Source organism: Microcaecilia unicolor, chromosome 4 (genome assembly GCF_901765095.1).
Source record: "Microcaecilia unicolor chromosome 4, aMicUni1.1, whole genome shotgun sequence".
NCBI lineage: Eukaryota > Metazoa > Chordata > Amphibia > Gymnophiona > Siphonopidae > Microcaecilia > Microcaecilia unicolor.
In genome coordinates this window covers 246636570-246651080 of record NC_044034.1, presented here as the reverse complement: position 1 = coordinate 246651080, position 14511 = coordinate 246636570, and the positions used below count along the sequence as shown (strand labels likewise).

General features: G+C 40.4%; 1 protein-coding gene across 1 annotated transcript in view; it reads left to right on the top strand.

Annotated features, from left to right (window-relative positions):
- Positions 1-14511, top strand: part of TMEM131 (transmembrane protein 131) — a 489982-nt gene that overhangs the window by 347346 nt on the left and 128125 nt on the right. The window contains exons 16-17 of the mRNA XM_030201383.1: positions 10746-10856; positions 10940-11074. Of these exons, the coding sequence (XP_030057243.1) occupies positions 10746-10856; positions 10940-11074 (246 nt within the window). The remainder of the gene's footprint in view (positions 1-10745; positions 10857-10939; positions 11075-14511) is intronic.

Sequence of the window (14511 nt, the reverse complement as noted above, 5' to 3'; positions counted from 1 at the left end):
GGTAAAGGGAGTATTGAGTGAGGCGATTATATTTACAGATGACAGGTATTTTAAGTAGTTAAAATGAGCAGTGTATAAAACATTTTAGAAGACCTTAATGTGGACATGCGCAAAGTGAATTTATGTAAATAATGCCATTTCCACATTAGGAATTAGTACTCAGAAAATAGATCTTAGTTGTCATGGACAGTAGACAAAGTTGTTTCGCTCAATGTGGAACATTGATTGAAAAAAATCTAATAATCTCCCTTTGTAAGTGGTGTACAGTTCTTTCTTAGATATCTCTTCTTATAAAGATATAGTAGAACAAGAAAAGATGACAAATAATAAAGGGATTGGTAACACTCCCTTACAAAGAAAGGCCTAACAAGTTTGGGGTTCTTACACTTGAAGACAACTCGAAGAGATATGATAAAGGTTTAAAAAGTAAGTTATAGAACAATTTATTCAATCTCTCTCCCCCCCCCCCCCCCCCCCACCCCCCTTCACTCAGCAGTTTCATCCTGTTCCTTTGGGCCTCCAGCTCAGCTGGAACCAAGGCATGGAAGTTGCAAGCACCCATAGATTTCTTTTCCTCTTATTTTATATCCCAAGCTATCTGAGCTTTGGGATAATAGGAAGCCAAGCTCAGCTCAACCTCCTTTAAAGAGATTTGCAGGACTGTCACATGAGCATTTTTTGCACATTCACACTTGGCATATTCTTGTCTAGAGCTCTAAAATTCAGCTTGATGGTGCTCCAGAATTTAGATTCTGGAGAAATGTGTGCATTAAGATTATAATTCAACTCTTGCTCCTAGTGACCATTTTTGTTTCAGTGGTGATCAACCAACCCCTCCTTGACCTTCTTCAGACTATTATTGGAATGTTGTTTTTTATGATTATCCTATCCTGCCCAGTAGTCAAAGGCAGGCACAGACTCTGGTTTCTTCATAAGAAGACATCTTTGAGTCTGATTCAGACCACTCCTGGGAGTCTGATCAAGATCCAGAGGTCCTCTCAGAGGGAGCAGTTCCTTGGTGTCCCATTGGACCCTTCTCCTCCCCATGAAAGGAAGCTGTGACATGACTCTGCACAGAATCCTTCAGTCTGTACAGCCTATCACAAGAAAGCCAACTCCATTTAGAGAGTCTAGAAGGCTCTCAAATTTGAGAAGCTCCTCCTGCTTCACCATTCTATGGTGGCTGAATATGCTCTCATAAAAGCCAAGAGTTCCGAGACTCACTCCTCTGTTGCTCTGGGGAGAGATGCTCAAACCCTGGACACTTTTGGGAAGAAGACTTTTCAGAATTCTGTGCTAGCCTCTGGCATTTGTTCTTATCGGCTCTTCATGATCATGCACTTGCAGAACTTAGTGTGCAGTTTGACAGAGTTTGTAGACACCCTACCCCTTGAGAAGGCTGCAGAGCTCCATCAGCTGCTAGCCAAGCAGAAAGAGTGCAGAAAGCACATGGCTCAGGCAACCTGTGATGCTTTCAGTGTGGCATCCAATGCTTCCACAGTGGGTATTGGATATGCCCAGATTCACCTGGCTGCATGCCTAAGACCTAGAACTGGTGGTTAAGGAGAAGCTGGCAGACGTCTCATGTTGGGGTGATAATCTTTTTGATGACAAGGTGGAGGAGGTCATCGACCTCATCAAGAAGCGTAATAACATCGAGTCACTGTTCTGGCCCACACCTTCTGCAACATCCTCCTCTCAGTGGTATTCCAGTGGAGGGCAAAGAAGGACCTACTATTCTCAAAGGCATAGATTTCCTCCACCCTCTTGTCTATCTGAGACAACCCAGAGCTCCCACACTCACTCACAGCAGCAGAGAGAGATAATAAGTCCCAGCTGACTCCCCAGTCAGATTAAAGAGGCAAGCTTTTGACTGGCTTCAGGAGAGCATAGCCACAGTTAAAGTAAATGTTCTGGATGGCCTACCAGTAAGAGGAAGGCTGAATTGTTTTCCAGGAAAGATGGCCCTTTGTAACTTTGGACCAGTGGGTTCTCAAAATCTGGACATGCCATGTACTGCAATTGGAAACAGTCCCTCCAAATTGCCCACTGAGAGCATCAAAATTAAGCTCACTCCTGTGCATTACTTACATAGGAGTTGTCTGCCCTGCTACAGGCCAGTGCAGTCAGATGCAGGCTTCAAGTACTTCCTGATCATCAAGAAAACAAGAGGATTTTGTCCCATCCTAGACCCAAGGGCCCTGAACAAATATCTCTCAAAACAGAAGTTCGGAATGGATTTCCTGGGCTCCTTAATCCGCCACGATTCAGGAAAACTATTGGCTATGCTCTCTGGACTTAGAGGGGGGGGGGGGGTGTGTCAAAAAAAAGAAGGTGAATACTTAATCCAGTAGTTTTCAGTTTTATTTGGGTATACAGTGGAGGAAATAAGTATTTGATCCCTTGCTGATTTTGTAAGTTTGCCCACTGACAAAGACATGAGCAGCCCATAATTGAAGGGTAGGTTATTGGTAACAGTGAGAGATAGCACATCACAAATTAAATCCGGAAAATCACATTGTGGAAAGTATATGAATTTATTTGCATTCTGCAGAGGGAAATAAGTATTTGATCCCCCACCAACCAGTAAGAGATCTGGCCCCTACAGACCAGGTAGATGCTCCAAATCAACTCGTTACCTGCATGACAGACAGCTGTCGGCAATGGTCACCTGTATGAAAGACACCTGTCCACAGACTCAGTGAATCAGTCAGACTCTAACCTCTACAAAATGGCCAAGAGCAAGGAGCTGTCTAAGGATGTCAGGGACAAGATCATACACCTGCACAAGGCTGGAATGGGCTACAAAACCATCAGTAAGACGCTGGGCGAGAAGGAGACAACTGTTGGTGCCATAGTAAGAAAATGGAAGAAGTACAAAATGACTGTCAATCGACAAAGATCTGGGGCTCCACGCAAAATCTCACCTCGTGGGGTATCCTTGATCATGAGGAAGGTTAGAAATCAGCCTACAACTACAAGGGGGGAACTTGTCAATGATCTCAAGGCAGCTGGGACCACTGTCACCACGAAAACCATTGGTAACACATTACGACATAATGGATTGCAATCCTGCAGTACCCGCAAGGTCCCCCTGCTCCGGAAGGCACATGTGACGGCCCGTCTGAAGTTTGCCAGTGAACACCTGAATGATGCCGAGAGTGATTGGGAGAAGGTGCTGTGGTCAGATGAGACAAAAATTGAGCTCTTTGGCATGAACTCAACTCGCCGTGTTTGGAGGAAGAGAAATGCTGCCTATGACCCAAAGAACACCGTCCCCACTGTCAAGCATGGAGGTGGAAATGTTATGTTTTGGGGGTGTTTCTCTGCTAAGGGCACAGGACTACTTCACCGCATCAATGGGAGAATGGATGGGGCCATGTACCGTACAATTCTGAGTGACAACCTCCTTCCCTCCGCCAGGGCCTTAAAATGGGTCGTGGCTGGGTCTTCCAGCACGACAATGACCCAAAACATACAGCCAAGGCAACAAAGGAGTGGCTCAGGAAGAAGCACATTAGGGTCATGGAGTGGCCTAGCCAGTCACCAGACCTTAATCCCATTGAAAACTTATGGAGGGAGCTGAAGCTGCGAGTTGCCAAGCGACAGCCCAGAACTCTTAATGATTTAGAGATGATCTGCAAAGAGGAGTGGACCAAAATTCCTCCTGACATGTGTGCAAACCTCATCATCAACTACAGAAGACGTCTGACCGCTGTGCTTGCCAACAAGGGTTTTGCCACCAAGTATTAGGTCTTGTTTGCCAGAGGGATTAAATACTTATTTCCCTCTGCAGAATGCAAATAAATTCATATACTTTCCACAATGTGATTTTCCGGATTTAATTTGTGATGTGCTATCTCTCACTGTTACCAATAACCTACCCTTCAATTATGGGCTGCTCATGTCTTTGTCAGTGGGCAAACTTACAAAATCAGCAAGGGATCAAATACTTATTTCCTCCACTGTATATTTGCCCCCAGTAAAGTGTTTTTCCCTGACAGATATGGCTTATGGTATGTTGATAAGTGTGGGGGGGGGGGGGGGGGGGGGGGGAGGGCGACTCTGCATTCAAGTCTGATGTACTGCCGCAGCAAAATATGAAAAACATTCAAAGGGATATAGCCTTTTTGTATAGTTTTTCATTTCCTTCCAGAATGACGTCAACACTTCATTATCCAGTAGCATGTATATAATACAAACATGATTAGCAGGTTATCATAAATCAATTTCTATGTAGTTTTCAATATGCGTACGATTTTCTGCACAATGCCACATCACTTTGTTCTCATCTACCATCATATTTTATGGTTTGCTATTTAAAATGTGTTTGTGTCTCGTCATCTTTGTACTCAAAACAACTCGTAGCTTGCAAGTCCCAATAGTATAGTTCCATGAAATTTGTCTTCCCCACCCCCAAATAAGAGGTTAACTTGCTTACTTTGTTTTCTGTAATTGGCTCTTCAAAGGAGAGAGACGATCCTCCTTAAACTGACTTCTGTCTAATATTAGGAACTGACCATGGTTGCTAAAAGCTATTGCTTATGTTCATTGTTTTCCATGAGGAAAGCTTTAAACAAAAAAAATAAATAAAAGGAAGAAATTGGAATCTTTCTGCCATGGTGCAACAAGATCACATAATACAGAACTGTTTCCATAGAAGTACCATCGTTGGAGAATAACAGTACAAAAATGTATAACTATTCCAGTTCATGACCCATTATTACGCTTTTGGTGACAACCTTTAAAAGTGGAGAACACATTGCTTGATCATACTGTTTAACGGGGTATTTTATAAGAGGATGCCTTTGTCCAAGTAGCAAAAAGGTACTCATTTTATAAAGACAGCAAAGATACTTATGTGCCTTTTATAAAATGGATTTCCAGATCCAATTCCAGTAGCACAAACAGGGTTACTTATATCTATAGGCTTGGGCTTATCTTAACAAGGGTGCCCATAAGTAAAAGAGACCATGAGCACAGGGAGGGAAGGAATATGCTGGACCATCCAGCATCTTCCTTCCCTCCCTTCTTCCCAATCCAGCAGCTTCCTTCACCTGCCTACCCCACTACTACCTGATGGGGGGGGGGGGGGGGTGGAAACAGTATAAAGGTACAGAGCTGCTGTCTAGGCCGTGTTGCTGATAGCTCTACCAGTACCACACCCTTTTTTTCTAGGAAGCAGCTTGGCTGGCAGGGTAGGAAAGGAGTGCCACTGGACCCCGGAGGGAGGGGGGGAGAGGTGGAACTGGGGTGACCCATGCAAAAAAGTTTGCCCAGGGCTGCAGAGGTGTTTAAAGAGGCTGTGAACGCAAATGCCAGTGACAGATTTACACTTCATGTGAAGTTGGTGTAAATTTACTTGTGCATGCACTCTACACATGTTGCTGGCAAGTTTTTTTTTTTTTTTAATGTTTACATTGAAACTGCAACCCCAAGAGTTAATTCACGCAGTGAATGCATAAGTATGCACCATGTTGCACTGAAAAGGGTACAAAGACAGGTAACAGCAAGGACTGAAAGCTGCCAAACAGCCACTAGGGAAAAACACTGACAGACAAGAGGGCAAGAACAGAAAGCTGCCAAGGCAGCCACTAAGGAGGGAACTAGCAGAAAAAACTAACAGCTAACCTACACACAGACTAACCAGGGACCAGACAAGGAAATACAAACAAGAAACAAGACTAGAAAACAAGCAACAAAGTACAAGCTAACTACACAAAGACTAGACTAGAACCAAGCAAGGATTTCAGACAAGAAACAGAATAACCAGAAGTGCAACAGCGCACACCAACATACCAGGGACCTTAGACGATGCAAAGGCAAACACAGAAGTTACCAGGTGGTTAATAAAGCCCATCAGCAGCTGAAGTTCAGCTGCAGGAATCACAAGGCAACAACGGGTGCCATGCAGGCACAAACAAGAGAAGCAAGTCTGGCAGCCCGGAAGATCCGGACCGGACTGGGATGAAGTCTGGAACGTGTGACAGTCCATAGCAGCCACCTGCTCTGGCCACCAGAGGGTGAGGTGAGCACAGCCAAGGAAACAGTCACCATCGTGACACTAAATGATTCAGAATCTCTTTTAATCCAGCTTGAAGAGGAGAAACCAATCTGGTTTCTCATGGTATACCAAGCACCTTGTAACAACACATTATCTGTGCAAGAACTCCTAGACCTGATTACTCATGTGATCCTGAATTACCCTAGGCTGGTGATCTTGGGAGATTTAAATCTACACATCGAAGCCCTAGATACCACCACAGCTGCCTTTCTGGACACGATGACAGTACTAGGATTCACACATGTGATCAGTTCTCCAACCCACAAAAAGGGTCACATACTAGACCTGGTATTCTACAAAGGGGTTGAAATCCCAGAATTTTGGGATAACAGTATTGAAATAACACCCCTATCATGGTCAGACCATTTTCTAATTAAATTTTTCCCTAAGTGATCTCCTGAAACAAATGGCACCTCCCAGAGTTTGGAAGGAGATCAGAGACAAACAAAAAGCTGACCGCTGAGAATTTCCTAGAGGCCTTGGACTGTCCACATGTGGATGAAAGACAACTACCATGTTAGAACAGGTTGATATTTGGAATACACACTTAGCCAAGACCTTAGAGAAAATGACACCACTAAAAAATGGCTTATGCCCCACTAACAGACGCTCACCTTGGTTTTCTCCAGAACTTTGGATCCTTAAAGGCGAAGGACAGAAACTGGAAAGGAGATGACGTAAATCTCGCTTGGATGAAGACAGGCTAAACTGTAGGAAGAACACGACAAAGTACCGCCAAGTCTTAACAGCAACCACAAAACAATATTTCTCTCAATGCATTGCACAGGCTTGCCAGTTCAACCAAGCAGTTGTTCGGTATAGTAAACAGTCTGCTGCAACCCCCAAACAACAGAACCAGCCTGCCCAGTCTAAACTGATCTGCAGTGATTTTGCTGCATACTTTGCCAACAAAATTAAAAGCCTCCACCAGGATTTGCAGGCAGTCCTACCCAGTCTCCAATCATTTAACCAGGAGTACACAAATTCGCCCCCTTCTGACAGACAGATGGGACACTTTTAACCCAATGACAGAGGAGAGCCTTGACAAAATCTTAAGAGACCTTCGACCAACTACCTGCTCCCTTGACTCCTGCCCATCAAAGATAGTGCAGCAGGCAAATATGGTCTGCTCCTCTCTTTCTAATAGGCAACTACCAGCAGCATTAAAAAGGGCAGCAGTTGCTTAAGAAAAACAACCTTGACCAGGACAAAAACTTTAAAGTTACCGGCCAGTATCCAGCATCCCATTTCTAGGGAAACTTATAGCACAAACAGTCCATGTTCAACTTAATGACTGGCTAGATCCATGTCAATCTGGATTCAGACCCGTTTATGGAACAGAAACAGTCCTCATATCCCTACTAGATGGTCTTCACATAAATCGAGACCAGGGGATTCGCCTCTGTGTTAGTACTGCTATATTTCTCAGCAGCTTTTCACACTGTGGATCATGATGTCATGCTAGCATGACTGACAGAAACAGGTATCAGTGGAACAGCCCTTGCTTGGTTCTTACCCTATCTGACAGGCAACAATCCATAATGTTTTTGGCAGCAACTCATCGCCACCATGGGCACTGAACTGTGGGGGTACCACAAGGATCGATACTGTCACCTATTACGTTTAATATCTACCTCAAGCCACTAGCTGAGCTGATTCAATGGACACTCAGTTCTACATCTACATAGATGACATGCAGCTACTCATACCCACTGAACCTGACTTACCTACAGCCCTGAATAAACTGATTACCTAACATCAATTCAAGAATGGGCTGAACACAACAAACTTTGCCTGAATCCAAGTAAAACAGAGCTTCTCTGGGTCCCTAACACAAGTGGATGCATACCTCACATCAAAATCTCTTTTAAGAAATACAAACTCCCCCCTCAAATCACAAGTCGGGAACCTTGGAATACAGTTAGATTCAACACTTACTCTGATTCCCCAAATCCAAGCAGCCTTCAAGAGCTGCTTCTACTATTTGTGACAGCTGCACTGCCTCTCTCCTTACATCGAGGAGGTAAATCTTATCCAAGTTGTTCATGCCACGGTAACATCAAGACTGGATTACTGTAATGCACTCTACAAAGGGCCTGCACTAGCTCCAGTTGATTCAGAGTGCTACAGCAAAACTCATAGAAGGTTGCAAGCAACGTGACCACATCACACTATTTTTGCGAAAACTTCACTGGCTACCAGTACAATACAGGGCTAAATTTAAAACTCTGTGTGATCTTCAAGGCCCTTAAAGGAAATGGCCCTGAGTACCTGAAGAATAGTATGATCCTCTACACACACCTCTGAGGACACTAAGGTTCTCTCAAGGACTATCACTAACCACATCCTCTTATAAAGACATTACATGATGTGATACCCGCAAGTGAGCCTTCTCCAGAGTAGCCCCCACACTCTGGAATGCACTCCCTGATAGGCTCTGCTTAACACAAGACTATCTCTACTTCAGGAAGCAGGTGAAAACTTGGTTCTTCAACCAGGCCCTCTGACATTATATGTACCTTTCTTTAAATTTGCCACCTTATTCTCCAACTTAAGTACATAAGTATTGCCATACTGGGACAGACCAAAGGTCCATCAAGCCCAGCATCCTGTTTCCAACAAAAACATTTTATACCTCTTATCCCAGAAATAGTGGATTTTTCCTAAGTGCAATTTAATAATGGTCTATGGACTTTTCCTTTAGGAAGCCATCCAAACCTTTTTTAAAACTCTGCCAAGCTAACTGCCTTTACCACATTCTCCGGCAACGAATTCCAGAGTTGAGTTGAGTGAAGAAAAATTTTCTCCGATTCATTTTAAATTTACTACTTTGTAGCTTCATTGCATGCCCCCTAGTCCTAGTATTTTTTGAAAGCGTAAACAGATGCTTCACATCTACCCGTTCAACTCCACTCATTATTTTATAGACCTCTATCATATCTGCCCTAGACGCTTTAGTGTTTCCTTATAGGGAAGTCATTCCATCCCCTTTATCATTTTCGTCACCCTTCTCTGCACCTTTTCTAATCCCAGTATATCTTTTTTGAGATATGGCGACCAGAATTGAACACAATATTCAAGGTGCGGTCGCACCATGGAGCGATACAAGGCATTATAACGTCCTCATTTTTGTTTTCCATTCCTATCTTTATGCTACAGCAAAACTCATAGAAGGTTGCAAGCAACGTGACCACATCACACTATATGACCTCATATGCAACTTTCTTTAAATTAGTCCCCTTACTTTCTAACTCCTTTTGCTCTCTTACCTATCTATATGTTCCGTATTTGCTTACACTGTCAATTAAAATGTTCTACCGGTATTACTTATTGTTTACATTGTAAGTAGTATACTATGCTGTAAATTTGTATTGTTGTTTGAATATTTCTACTGCTGTAATTATCTATTGCTCATGTTTGATTTATTCTTATTGTACACCTCCTTGAGTGAATTCCTTCAAAAAGGTGGTAAATAAATCCAAATAAATAGCCAATATCATTGGCATTCACAGTGGTATATCCTCAAAATCAGATTGAGTAGTGAGATATACACAGCACATTTAGGTAGTTACTTGCATGAGCTAATGCAGTTAACACATTATGGGCCTCTTTTACCCGATCTAGCAATTCCCAGCTTTGTTGGCATTGCCGCACAGGAATTGCTAGTGCAGTTTGGTAAAAGAGGGTCTGTGTTAGTAACTAGGTTCCAGTGAATAAAATGGGAACTGTGGTAAAATAATGTGGATTAATAGTATTAACAAGCATAAACAAGTTAGTACATTGGTGACTCTAACTGTATACTTAATATTTGCCCCTTAGTTTAGGTGTGAAATTCTTTCAATAAGCTAAAACTTTCAAAAACATACAAATTTACCCTCAATTTGTATTTATCCCAGTGCCTTTGACTTATGTATCTTGTCCTTCTATTTGTTTCAATTACATGTCATTTCTGCCACTTAAGATGTTTCATTGTATTATGCTGACATTGAGTATCATTTGTTATTTGAATGTTCTGTTAGAGATTCATATTCATTAGTGCACATTCAGTTTAAGTGTTTAGTGCATGGAAAATGAATTGTACTCCATAAAGATATGAATTACTGCATGTACAGTAGTGATTTGCATGCATTAGAAAGTTCTAACATGCATAAAATACATACAATAAAAACGTGTGATACATACACTGTATTGCTGTTATAGTTTGGCAATTCCAGGTTTAGCTTACTGTTCTAATTATGCTACCATTTGATTGTTTCACTAAACTTTAATGCTATTACTACTACAATATAAGCTTACCTATTTCAAATTAAACCTATTGTGCGCTGTCTTGGGTGAATCTCTTCATAAAGGTGGTAAATAAATCTTAAAACACCTAAAAAAAACAAACCAAATTGCCACCTTATATTTCAAGTAACAGTGCTTCAAGATTCAGAATGTTGATACATGAAAGGCACTGCTTGAGCAGGGGAGGTTGAAGTCCAAAACCTATAATCATATCAGGTTTACTTTGTTGCTGTTTTTTTTTTTTTGTGGAATTCCTACACATTTATGTGGTTAGTGATGTTGAACAGAAAGTGTGTGGAAAAGTGTATCTTTAATGTTACCTAATAATTAGATGACAAATCAGTTTAAGTATATATTTTCACTTTTCTGTAAACATCTTTTTTTTTTTCCTTTTTAGTATTTTGTACTACCCCCAAAACTAGAGGAACGCTATATAGACTTTGGCATACTGAGTGCTACAGAAGCCAGCAGCATTCTTATTGCAGTTTTTAATAGTAATCCCATTGAGGTAAATCATGTACAATTCTTTTTGATACTGTAAATAACATTTTTGCATAGTTACATTATTAAGATTTGCTATTTATTTTTCAGTTGGCTGTAAAAGGCTGGTATGTTATAGGAGATGGTCTAGATATAGAACTCCTTATTACTGAGAAGGGCAACAGAACTACAATAATTGAAAACCTTCCTGACATAGAAAATGCTACTGGATCAGAACAAACATCAGTAAGGATACATTTTGTACTCTGAAATGAAAAGTCATTTAATAGAAAATGTAAATTGTTAAATTAGACTTTTAGAGAATCTGCAAGAGTTGCTTAGTTTACACTGATTGACTTTATATTAAAAACAAAAGCTTTCTGCAGATCTCTGTTGTGAATTTTCAGCAAGTTTGTGCTGCTATATCATGTATTTTGGAATTTGCAACTAATTAACTGATATGGGCATTTCATTTTTTGGACGTACCATAATAAACAGTTTAGAAAATAGTGTATCCAGAATTAACTAAAAGATTTCTGCTTGTTCTCCATTATGATTAGTTTAAGCTTTTAGCAAAATCTAGAATCATTAAAAAATTATGCGGAATTGGTTTCCAAAAACAGAGGTCCAAAATGCTACAATCCAAATATATCACAAATGCAAAGCAGCAATGATGAGCCAGTAATAACTTTAAAAAGGTTTTAATAAATCCAAAAACAACCTTATGGTCAGTGGAATCCTGAAATACAGATTACTGTTTCATTGATCACTAGCTCTTCATGTTTTGGCTGTTGCCTGCTTCAGTGGTGCCTAGAGTTTGATAAGTATATAGGTTTTAGGTACTTTTCATAATGAATGAATGTGCCTATTTGGTTAGCTTCTCACTGGCCATCTGTAGGCAGCCTTCTGATGTGCTGTGTGTAAATAATTCAAAGTTAAAAGGTCAGTCTTACTCTGCGGGTGCTCTCAGTCAAGAAATCATACACAGATGCTCAGTGTGGTCACTAAATTAAATACTAGTAGCCTTCACCATAACAACTTTAAATGTTTTTGGACCTCGGAGGTGACTCATTTCACATGGGCAAATCAGCTCATGATTCACCTTAATCATTATAGGTCACATTAATTTTATTATTTGTCTGTTTTAGTATTTGTAGTATTTTTGACATTTAAAATTATAAATTGACAGCACTTTTCTTAGAGGAGCTTGTCAATCAAAACAGGACCATCTAGCTGACATGAGTCATGTTTCACTTCGCTACTTCCAGGGCTGGTCCTTTCTGTGAGAGTCGTCAAGATATCTTGGACTGTTAAAAAAAAAAAAAAAAACAGGACCATGTCGGTTACATGGTCCTGTTTTGATTGACTAGCTCCTCTAAAGGTAAGTGCCATCAATTTTAATTTAAAATGTCAAAAATACTAAAAATAGTAAGACTGAAGTAATTAAATGAATGTGGCCTATGACCATTAAGGTGAACCATAAGCTGATTTGCCATGTGAAACGTGTCACCTCTGAGGTCCAAAAATATTTAAAGTTGTTATGGTGAAGGCTACTAGATGTATTTAATTTAGTGACAGCACTGAGCATGTGTGTGTGTAAAAGTATTTGCAGCATTTCTGATAAGTTAATAAGGAAGTGGGAATTCAAAGTGAAGCAATTTGTGTTCAGGAACTGCATCTAATATTTACTTGTTTATATTTTACTTAGAGCAATGCATATATTGGTGCTTAGTCTCACTGCTGCTCCAGATTGCTTATATCCTGCTGATGTAAAGTCTTCCCACTCAGCTAGAGTTCCTCCCCATACCATTTATCTGTTTTGGACTTCTTAGACGATGAGCCACAATATTGAAAATAAAGCTATGGAACCTATATAGCTGGATACACTGGAGTGTACACTTAAATCAAAAAATGTTAGCTGAGTTTTAAGCCTTGCATAAAGAAATGAAGTTGGAGGCGACTGCACATATTTTAAGGAGTAGCCTAATGATTAGGACAGTTGGCTGAGAACTAGGGAAGCCCTGTTGAAATCCCACTGCTGCTCCTTCTAATCTTTACCAAATCATTTAACTCTCCATTGCCTCATGTACAGACTTTAGATAGCAAGCTCTCCAAGGACAGGAAAATACCTACTAGAGCTGTACCAAATAGCATGTTTTACTACTCGGCCGAATATGAATACAAATAGTGGGCATTGAGCTTTAACATCACATAATAAAAGAAGCAACGTGAAATCAGAGATCGTGTTTATTTCAGTAGGATTTGGCACAGGTTTATCTAGTTTTCAGCTCTATAGGTGATTCTAGATGCTGAGGGGAGAGAAGGAGAGAGATGGGTCAATGGTGGATGATGCAGAGAGAGAGGAGCAATACTGGATGGCTGGGAAGAGAGGGACAGATGTTAAGAATGGAGATGGTGGACATGAACAGAGGAGGAGGAGAAAGAAAGAAAGAAATGGAGGGAAAGGGAAGAGCTAGAAACTAGATAGATTTGAGAAAGAGGCAGAATAATGGAAGAAAATAGAATGTGAAAGATGGATAGGGCAGGAAGAGAGAAGTTAGTAAATAGGCAGGAGGCCCTGGAAACACAGTTCAGAGCATAGGCAGAAGCAGAATCAGAGACAGAGAACAAGATGACTAGAAAAATAAAATCACCAGACAACAAAAGTAAGAAGAAAAATTTTATTTTCAGTTTAGTAACTGACATATCAGTGTTGAGAATTTACATCTGCTGTCTATATTTTGCATTGCACAGGAGAAAATACTGGGGTACACTTTGTGATCAATTGCGCAATTAAACATTTTAATCGATGTGCGGCTCTAGACCTTTTAATTTAGAACTGCTGGAAACCTTGATATAATGAATTACAGTAGTTGAGATTCTTAATTACAAGAGCTAAGATAAGAATATGGAGAGCAGAGTAGTCAAGCATAGACCAGAGTGAATGTATTTGCTTTAGTACAAAAAACTAAAAGCAATATGGGAGATTTGAGCATGAAAAATGTATCAAGAACAACTCTGAAGATCTTTTATAAAGTCCCTCAGAGGGAGAGGGGATAGGGGAATTCCAAAGTATGAGAAGCAAAAATGATTGCCTCAGATTTGGATGAATTTATCTTTAAACTCCATGAACTTATGCCATTACAGTTCTCTAGCCAGATTCAAATCCCAATCTGAAAACATCTCTTTGTAGCCACTTTAAAACTTAAAAGTTTTCATCCTACATAAGCCTCCTTTCCTTGCTTATAAGGTGCTCATAGAGGGACTTGCATTAGGTCTTACTCCTTGCAACAAGGCCTACTTTTTAAAAATTGTATCTTATAGAAATTCAAAAAATACCAACAAGGAATATCAGTTTTTACAAAACAGCATTGAATTAATACAGAAGTACTAAATATACTGTTAAGAAAATTTAAAAAATGAAAAATACCCACTGTTTTGGAGTAGATCCAAATACCACAATTTCAAGGAAAAGATTCCCAATGAAGCAAAAGGGAAATTATGCTGTATTGGAAAAGGCTTTTCATTATTTCTTGTACATATTAAGGAAAATTATAGAACCCTATTAAGGGGCAAAGCACCTGTATATTTAGCTGAGAGAAATCTAGTAAGCTGTGGAAGCTTATAAAATATATACTGTACATTATTTCTCAATACTAGCCCCACGTAAAAAGCTCGTGTTT